General features: G+C 45.1%; 1 protein-coding gene across 1 annotated transcript in view; it reads right to left on the reverse strand.

Annotated features, from left to right (window-relative positions):
- Positions 1-5,993, reverse strand: part of PALD1 (phosphatase domain containing paladin 1) — a 193,048-nt gene extending 187,055 nt beyond the window's left edge. The window contains exon 1 of the mRNA XM_073353587.1: positions 5,776-5,993. Coding sequence (XP_073209688.1) covers positions 5,776-5,789 — 14 coding nt within the window. The 5' untranslated portion in view covers positions 5,790-5,993. The remainder of the gene's footprint in view (positions 1-5,775) is intronic.
- Between the last annotated feature and the right edge of the window lie 4,510 nt (positions 5,994-10,503).

A 10,503-nucleotide genomic window follows, 5' to 3' on the forward strand; every position in this document is an offset into this window, starting at 1 on the left:
TGGTTAAAAATGGGCAGGAAGTAGAGAAAGAAAGGAATTTGCAAGAATGTCACCAACACTTTTCCTGTTTATTCTTTCCCAAAATTTTTGCTAACATTTCAGAATTTTTTCAACCATCCCCTTTTAGCGGAGGAGGGAGCGTGTTTTTGTCTTGCCTTTTTTCTCTCTGTTTTTTTTAAATTGGGTCTGTTGCCAGACTGTTTCTAAGCAACAGAGCTTTCCTCTCATAGATTTTGTGCCATGATACTATTTATGAAGCTCAAGTGCTGAAAAAAGAGAAGAGCTTAACAAACTTTATATATGAAAAGAAATCTTCATATTCAAATACTTGAAAATGGAAGAGAGGATATGTGAAGTTAAAGTTCTATAAAAAGGTTTTGTCAGCAAACCAAATGTGTGTTTTATCTGCTATTTAAAAACAGCTATTTGGAATTTGATATTTCCCCCATCCTCTGAACCCCAGAGGTTTTATTATTATTATTCAATCCTCTAGGCAATGATTTTAAAACCAATCCATAAAAATCCATTATTGACAAGGCCTGGGCAGGGAGCCCTATCTATAACAAAAGCAACTGCAAATTATAGAGGGTGCAATCAAATCCAAAACTATTAAGAATGGGGAGACTTAAATATTAAACTTGCCTGGACTTAATCCATTTGAGCATGCTGATGTGCACACCACATTATTTTCTACATAATATAACTTCTAGTCTTTTTTACTGGAATGCGTGTCACTACCTTTTTTTTTTTTTTTTTTAATTTAAATAACAGTAGCACCGAAAGGCCAGCTTTGCTGATGCTCCTACTGCAGAAAACCGAATTGCAGAGTCTACTGGAGCATGCATGTGAGCGCTACGCCGGTGCACAGAGCACTGCATGGGCCTCAACAGAACAGTGAAACAGAGTGCCACCAAATGCACAGAGCAACAGAAAACAGAGAAATGTACACTTTTTCTCCAGGCCTGCTCTGTCCTCATTATCTGTGGGGTTACCCATAACAAGAATTGGTAGGAACAATATTTTCAGATGGAAATGTGATTTTCATATTGAAAATGTTCCTTTAAGGGACTTGAATGCTATACAAGATAACGTATAGATAATGCATAGAATTCTGCCAAGGGCATTGCCAAAACAACAAACTTCAGTGAAATTCATCCATGTGTATGATGTTATCTGAGGCAGCTATATAATGACTGGCCATCACCCATCCATGTTATTTCCATGGTTTATTATGAATACTGCAGTAGCCCCAGAAACTCTTTATCCTCAATACCATCCCTCAACAAGAAAGGAGAAAGTGAACAAGGAGACCAAATTTAGAGGAACAGAATGCAGACAACATAGCTTATTGTACATCTTTTTAGCAGACTCATGCAGCAGCAAAAAGAAAAGGAGGACTTGTGGCACCTTAGAGACTAACAAATTTCTTTGAGCATGAGCTTTCGTGAGCTACAGCTCACTTCATCGGATGCATGCTGTAGCGCATGAAAGCTTATGCTCAAATAAATTGGTTAGTCTCTAAGGTGCCACAGGTACTCCTTTTCTTTTTGCAGATACATACTAACATGGCTGCTACTCTGAAATGCAGCAGCAAGCAACTCCAAGGAAACTGAGCAATAGTCAGTAAATCAAGGATCATAATTCCCTGCAGCCAGCATGAGATGCACAATGAGTTGCTCTACGATGCTACAGGTGTGTGGATTTGAGTATTTCCGAAGCATGACTGACTGTAAGTTACCTGTAGACAACCCCAGTGCACTGCATGGCCATGCAGCAGATTTGGGTTCAATTCCCAATCTTCTACTCCCAAGGCCAGCAGGAACTGGGACAAACAACATTCCAAGCTTCTAGCAGCCGACGGAGCCATTCAACGATTCCTCTGGCTATTTGAACAACTGAATTAATACATTCCACAAGGCGTCTACACCAGAGTGGCAGGGGATGCAATATGAAAACTCAAGGGTGAGGTGTAAATAGGGTTGTCAGGGGCCTATCAAAAATGGAAAGGACTGTATCTCTTTCAAAATAATACATTTGGTCTCATTCCAAAAGGCTTCTCCTTCTCAGGGCAACATGCACCTGTTTCCTTAAACTGCTATTCATCATTTGACACAGGGATGTCTACACTTACAGCTGCGCCGCTACAGCATGTGTGGCGAAGACGCTTTATGCCGACAGGAGAAGCTGTCACGTTGACATAGCGCTGTGCAAACTAGCACTTATGCTGGCACAATTTATATCACTCAGAGCGGTGGAATAGTCACACCCCTGAGCGACATAAGTTTTGCTGACATAAGTGGTAGTGTAGACATGGCCTTAGCATAAAGCTGTCATTTTCACAACAGGAAGAATGTGTAATTGCATCACATTCATTCAGGAACTTTCCAAAATATTCACCATTCCATGACAATGAGCAGTTCCAGATTCATATGGCTGATGTAAATTCATTTGACTCCTGCTGTGATGTGAACATTGATTTTTTTCCACCAGGAGCAATAAAGATTGTTTTGTAGTTGGGGGTTTGCTTATTTGTGGTGGAATTTCTTTTAGGAAAAGGAGAGAAGCAAGATGTTCAAGGCTGAAGTTGCCATTCTCCTATTTAGCCCTCTGCAAAAGGGACAAGTATCTCTGTATGAAATTATGGCAGCTGATCCCATCAATTCTATTAGCCAGAATGAATAATGAAAACAGACCAGGCACAGCATTATGTCTACAGAGAAATCTAAGGCTTCCAGATTGTGGATTACATAGATTCCACAACCTCAAAACAACTCAGAAACCAACCACTTCATTAATAATGTTAAAGTTGTTATTGAAGCAGAGTGTATGGATACTTCCAGACTTGCTTCAGTTACAAATTTGAGAAACACTGTCAAGTGTGTTCTATAAACCTTTTTGTTACACCACTTAAAACTTGTAGTTCATAAATTTAAAACATAATGCTTTAACTTGCAATTTTATTTTAAAATATTCTATTCAGGCCTTTGCCCGCAATAGTAGTTGTTTTTACACTATAATCTCTATGAATGTTGTTTGCCCTGTAGTGACCCCTGTTGGAAAGTTAAAGTAAGGCCATCCCCCATAAAGCACACTTCAGATATCTACATAGGTATTTCTGCTCAGGAAATGTATTGTACAATAATTCGATAAGTACGCCAGTGGAAATGTTTTCAGGATGGAGGGGAACTTCATTAACAAAATCAGCAGTTTTTAGACTGTGTCCTCTTAAATCAATATCATCAGAGTTTAGGGTTTGTTTTAAAACTGTGTAAGGAGTATGTATAATTTTAACCACTAAATACAACTCTGTTCAAACACGTGCAGAATACAGAATCAAAGATTATGTCTGGTACTCTGCCTTTCTGGATGGTGGCACAAGTGCTTCTACTGGAGAAGGTAGGGGGGGATACACACTGATTTAAATGGAAGTTAAGAGCCCAATACCTTTGTGGATCTAGGCCTAAGAGGAGTTTGGGGTCTAGGAGGGTGCTCTGGGCTGGGACCGAGGGGTTCACAATGCAGGAGGGGGATCAGGGTTGGGGGAGGGGTGCAAAAAGAGGTGTAGGTTCCAGCTGGGGGTGCAGGCTCTGGGGTGGGACTGGGGATGTTTGGGGTACAGTAGAGCATTCCAGTCTGGGATCAAGGAATTTGGAGAGCAGGAGGGGGATCAGGGCTGCAGCAGGGAGGTGGGGAGAGTGGAGAGGCTCAGGGGTGCAGGCTTTGAGCAGCGCTTACCTCAAGCAGCTCCCGGAAGCAGTGGCATGTCCCTTCTCCGGCTCCTACATATAGGTGCAGCCAGGTGGCTCTGCACGCTGCCCCATCCGCAGACACCACTCCTGCAGCTCCCATTGAAGCACATAGGAACTGGAACGGGGGCCATGCCGCAGTTTCCAGGAGCCGCGTGGTGCGGCCCCTGACCCAGCGCCCTGTCTGGAGCGCCGGAGCAGCTCCTGACCCAGCGCCCTGGCTAGAGCACCGGAGCGGGGCCGAGCCATGTGGTGCGGCCCCCGACCCAGCACCGTGGATGGAGCACCAGAGCAGGGCAAGCCCCAGACCCCATTCCCCAGCACGAGCTCGCGGGCTGGCTTAAAACGGCTCGCAGGCAGGATCCAGCCCGTGGGCCATAGTTTGCCCACCCCTGTCATAAACACTCTGCCACACATCACTGACATCCCTTATATCATTGATAATTGAGTGGCCAACAACTGAAGGGGCACAAAAATTGAACTACCCTGCTGGTCAAAGGTATATCCGGTAGAGCGATGCGGACAAAGAATACACAATGGGGACTGGTATAGGGGTAACTCTTTCAAGAGGATCCTGAATGCAAAATGTTGTGCCCCTGCTTGTATCTCCAAATACAACACAAATGCCAAACCCACTAATCACATTCATTTCCCTCTGCTGCAGAAGTTTCAAAATAGGTCTGGGTGGTTTGATTTTATCAGGTTTCAGAGTAGCAGCCGTGTTAGTCTGTATCCGCAAAAAGAACAGGAGTACTTGTGGCACCTTAGAGACTAACAAAATTTATTGGAGCATAAGCTTTCGTGGGCTACAGACCACTTAATCGGATGCGTAGAATGGAACATAGAGTGCCAGCAATGACCCTCTGCCACGTACATTGGCCAAACCAGACAGTCTCTACGCAAAAGAATAAATGGACACAAATCTGACATCAGGAATCATAACATTCAAAAACCGGTAGGAGAACACTTCAACCTCTCTGGCCACTCAGTAAAAGATTTAAGGGTGGCAATTTTGCAACAGAAGAGCTTCAAAAACAGACTCCAAGGAGAAATTACTGAGCTTGAAATAATATGCAAACTAGATACCATTAACTTGGGTTTGAATAGAGACTGGGAGTGGCTGGGTCATTACACATATTGAATCTACTTCCCCATGTTAAGTATCCTCACACCTTCTTGTCAACTGTCTAAATGGACCATCTTGATTATCACTACAAAAGTTTTTTTCTCCTGCTGATAATAGCTCATCTTAACTAATTAGCCTCTCACAGTTTGTATGGTAACTTCCAATTTATCTGTGTGTGTGTGTGTGTGTGTATATATATATATATATATATAAATTGTTCCATTCTGTGCATCTGATGAAGTGGGCTGTAGCCCACAAAAGCTTATGCTCTAATAAATTTGTTCCTCTCTAAGATGCCAGAGGTACTCCTGTTCTTTTTGATTTTATCAGCCATTCCAAAGAGAGGCTTGGAATATTTTTCCCAATATATTTAGCGAAACGGGTATTATTACATGTGAAAGGAGCAAGACTGACACTTATATAACTTGGGGAAGAAGATGATCACCCAGCTAGGGCGCTACCGAGTTACCGTTTTGAAGGGGCAAGACAGAGGACAATCAACCCAGTGTCTGACCAGAGGGACGTGGTGTTGCAGGAGGGGGAAGAGAGCATACCAGAGACTGCCCGAGCGGAGCAGCACACACAGGAACCTTCCTCAAACCTGGTTTTTTGCTGGAGGAAAGTTTGCAGCGTGGAATGTCCTGCCCGCGAGCCAGCTCCCCCTTCCCACCCAGCCTCCCGCAAATGCCCCATGCGGCGGCGAGAGAAACCCCCAAGCGGCCGCAGAGCCGGGGAAGAAAGAGGCACTGGCCCCGGTGCAGCAGCTAGAGCAGCCACGCTCCTCTCCGGGGCTCTGGGAAGCTCGTGCATCTAACCCGAGGCAGCTGCGGCTCCCCTCCGGCCCTCGGTGCGCTGTGAAGCGGCAGCAGGAAGGGGCTTCCCGGAAACGCGTGGGGTACTCACCGGGCCGCCAGCATCCCCCGCACTCACCGGGCCGGGGGCAGAGCGCACCGGCCGCGCACGCTGCAGCAGCCTCTGGCTCCGGCTCATCAACTTTCTGTCTTTCCAGGCACACACCCGGCGCGCGGGGAGCCGGCGGTGCTCTCACCGCCTCGGAGGGACCCCGCCGCCTGCCTCCCTGGGGGAGCCGAGCTCTGCAAGGCGGGTGCCCCACCGCAGGGAGACAACCCCTGGCGCCGGCCGCCTCCTGAGCATGCGCCGTCTCCCCGCCACAGCTGCAACAGCTGTGCTCCAGCAGCGGGGCAGAGAGCGCTGCCCAGCCCCTCCTTCTGAGCCTCCCCTCACCTTCTTCATCTCCCCCCCACACCCCCTTTCCTTCCTCCTTCCTCCCTTCCTTGCAGCGGAAATAACTGAACCGACCCGATCCGCTGTTATTTGACCCAACATTGAAGTGCTTTTAAAAGAAAGAGAAACAACACCACCAGAAAGCACCACAAAGTTCTTTTCTATGGAAACGTTTCCATGTGTGATGGCATGATTCCCTTGTTAGTATTCTCCCTGATAATCATGTATGGGATTAGTTATTATATTGTTATTATTCCGACAAACAACCCCCTGCAATATTTTGCACTCAAATGTGGTCGCGCGGGGCTACTGTTTGAGAGCCAGAAAGTGCACATCATCCCCTTTGTAAAAAGAAAAGGAGTACTCGTGGCACCTTAGAGACTAACCAATTTATTAGAGCATAAGCTTTCCTGAGCTACAGCTCACTTCCTCAGATGCATATCGTGGAAACTGCAGCAGGCTTTATATATACACAGAGAATATGAAACAATACCTCCTCCCACCCCACTGTCCTGCTGGTAATAGCTTATCTAAAGTGATCATCAGGTGGGCCATTTCCAGCACAAATCCAGGTTTTCTCACCCTCCATCCCCCCACACAAATTCACTCTCCTGCTGGTGATAGCCCATCCAAAGTGACAACTCTTTACACAATGTGCATGACAATCAAGTTGGGCTATTTCCTGCACAAATCCAGGTTTTCTCACATCCCCCCCCCCACCCCCATACACACACAAACTCACTCTCCTGCTGGTAATAGCTCATCCAAACTGACCACTCTTCAAGTTTAAATCCAAGTTAAACCAGAACATGGGGGGGGGGAGGAAAAAACAAGAGGAAACAGGCTACCTTGCATAATGACTTAGCCACTCCCAGTCTCTATTTAAGCCTAAATTAATAGTATCCAATTTGCAAATGAATTCCAATTCAGCAGTTTCTCGCTGGAGTCTGGATTTGAAGTTTTTTTGTTTTAAGATAGCGACCTTCATGTCTGTGATTGCGTGACCAGAGAGATTGAAGTGTTCTCCGACTGGTTTATGAATGTTATAATTCTTGACATCTGATTTGTGTCCATTTATTCTTTTACGTAGAGACTGTCCAGTTTGACCAATGTATATGGCAGAGGGGCATTGCTGGCACATGATGGCATATATCACATTGGTGGATGTGCAGGTGACCGAGCCTCTGATAGTGTGGCTGATGTTATTAGGCCCTGTGATGGTGTCCCCTGAATAGATATGTGGGCACAATTGGCAACGGGCTTTGTTGCAAGGATAAGTTCCTGGGTTAGTGGTTCTGTTGTGTGGTATGTGGTTGTTAACTTATCCTTGCAACAAAGCAACTGCTGATGTTTTTTCCTACCCCCCCCCCCGATGTTCTGGTTTAACTTGGATTTAAACTTGAAGAGTGGTCAGTTTGGATGAGCTATTACCAGCAGGAGAGTGAGTTTGTGTGTGTATGGGGGTGGGGGGGATGTGAGAAAACCTGGATTTCTGCAGGAAATAGCCCAACTTGATTGTCATGCACATTGTGTAAAGAGTTGTCACTTTGGATGGGCTATCACCAGCAGGAGAGTGAATTTGTGTGGGGGGGTGGAGGGTGAGAAAACCTGGATTTGTGCTGGAAATGGCCCACCTGATGATCACTTTAGATAAGCTATTACCAGCAGGACAGTGGGGTGGGAGGAGGTATTGTTTCATATTCTCTGTGTATATATAAAGCCTGCTGCAGTTTCCACGATATGCATCTGATGAAGTGAGCTGTAGCTCAGGAAAGCTTATGCTCTAATAAATTGGTTAGTCTCTAAGGTGCCACAAGTACTCCTTTTCTTTTTGCGAATATAGACTAACACGGCTGTTACTCTGAAACTCATCTCCTTTGTGTCGTCTAAGATGAGACAAGTGCAAAAGCAATTAAGCAGTGAACAATTGTTAGTTTATTATTTTGGTTTAGGGAGTCTAAGGTCAGGTGTTAGTCATAACAGTTTAAGATTTATGTTTCTAATATAGGGTGTTTAGCCTGAAAGTGTCCCCTGAAGTTAAGTAAAGGCCACAGAATATAAATGAATTTAACTGGTGTCCTTTGGAATCATATCTATTGCCCCCCACCTTCTTTGGGCCACTGTGCCCCCGGGGAAGGAAAAGGAGGACAGCCCTTCATTTCTCCTGAGTGCAGGTAACACCGTTCTGCCTGGTCCTTACAGAAGCCAAGTGAAAGAGGAAAGCTGCTCCTACCCCCCACCCCCAAGCCTCCATTGTGCACTCATAGAAGGGCCAAGCAAGAATATGGCATATAGCTTACTTTTTAAAAGTGTTATCATTTTGTTATACTTATTATTTACATATGTAATTCCAGAGGTGTGCTTGCTGCTTTACGGACATACATAAAGAAAAAAGAAAAGGAGTACTTGTGGCACCTTAGAGACTAACACAGCTGCTACTCTGAAACCACATATAAAGAAAACATCCCTCTTCTCAAAAGAGTGTACAATCTACATGTTTCAGAGTAACAGCCGTGTTAGTCTGTATTCGCAAAAAGAAAAGGAGTACTTGTGGCACCTTAGAGACTAACCAATTTATTTGAGCATGAGCTGTAGCTCACGAAAGCTCATGCTCAAATAAATTGGTTAGTCTCTAAGGTGCCACAAGTCCTCCTTTTCTTTTTCTACAATCTACATGTAATCAAGCAAAGGTGCAGAGGTGGGATAAAGGCAAAGTGGCCCTATGTTTGGCACATCTTGTGAACTGCATTCTCTGTGGTTTTGCTTTCCTTAGCGGAAAGGCGTTATGTACAACAAGGAGGAATGGGGTGAAAATAAGCAAAGATCAATTTAGGCTCAAGTTCTTAACTACAATATGAATAAGATGGTGAAATAGTCCCCCAAAAAGTAATGGCAGGAAGTCTCATCACTTGAGGCCCCTAACACTATACTGGACAAAGTACTGAAGATATGCTAACAGTCCTGCACTGATAGGGATAAACCTTAGACACTAAGGACAGTATTCTTGTCAGCAAGTTAAGGAAGTATGGGCTGGATGAATGCACTACAAGGTGGGTAGAAAGCTGGCTAGATTGTCGGGCTCAACGGGTAGTGATCAATGGCTCCATATCTAGTTGGCAGCCGGTATCAAGTGGAGTACCCCAAGGGTCGGTCCTGGGGCCAGTTTTGTTCAATATCTTCATAAATGATCTGGAGGATGGTGTGGATTGCACTCTCAGCAAATTTGCGGATGATACTAAACTGGGAGGAGTGGTACATTCGCTGGAGGGGAGGGATAGGATACAGAAAGACCTAGACAAATTGGAGGATTGGGCCAAAAGAAATCTGATGAGGTTCAATAAGGATAAGTGCAGGGTCCTGCACTTGGGACGGAAGAACCCAATGCACAGCTACAGACTAGGGACCGAATGGCTAGGCAGCAGTTCTGCGGAAAAGGACCTAGTGGTGACAGTGGACGAGAAGCTGGATATGAGTCAGCAGTGTGCCGTTGTTGCCAAGAAGGCCAATGGCATTTTGGGATGTATAAGTAGGGGCATAGCGAGCAGATCGAGGGACGTGATCGTTCCCCTCTATTCGACATTGGTGAGGCCTCATCTGGAGTACTGTGTCCAGTTTTGGGCCCCACACTTCAAGAAGGATGTGAATAAATTGGAGAGAGTCCAGCGAAGGGCAACAAAAATTATTAGGGGACTGGAACACATGAGTTATGAGGAGAGGCTGAGGGAGCTGGGATTGTTTAGCCTGCAGAAGAGAAGAATGAGGGGGGATTTGATAGCTGCTTTCAACTACCTGAAAGGGGGTTCCAAAGAGGATGGCTCTAGACTGTTCTCAATGGTAGCAGATGACAGAACAAGGAGTAATGGTCTCAAGTTGCAGTGGGGGAGGTTTAGATTGGATATTAGGAAAAACTTTTTCACTAAGAGGGTGGTGAAACACTGGAATGCGTTACCTAGGGAGGTGGTAGAATCTCCTTCCTTAGAGGTTTTTAAGGTCAGGCTTGACAAAGCCCTGGCTGGGATGATTTAACTGGGAATTGGTCCTGCTTTGAGCAGGGGGTTGGACTAGATGACCTTCTGGGGTCCCTTCCAACCCTGATATTCTATGATTCTATGATTCTAAGTAAATCTTTCCTATTTGATTAGTTCATATGGGATCCTACAGGAGGTACAGATTTCTGACAAATACGGATACCAAAATGATGACCATTGCTCATCCAGTCATGGTGACAGCAAGTATTTAAAAAAAAATTTGGTTTAAAAAGAACATTGGCTAATCTCTGGCTGCTTTCCATTTCTCCAGTGAACCAGACAGCCACAAACCTGGTTTAACTGGCCAATTAAAATGGGCTTATAACAGATTTCCATCATTGAGGTAACACAAAGTAGT

Source organism: Lepidochelys kempii, chromosome 7 (genome assembly GCF_965140265.1).
Source record: "Lepidochelys kempii isolate rLepKem1 chromosome 7, rLepKem1.hap2, whole genome shotgun sequence".
Lineage (NCBI taxonomy): Eukaryota > Metazoa > Chordata > Testudines > Cheloniidae > Lepidochelys > Lepidochelys kempii.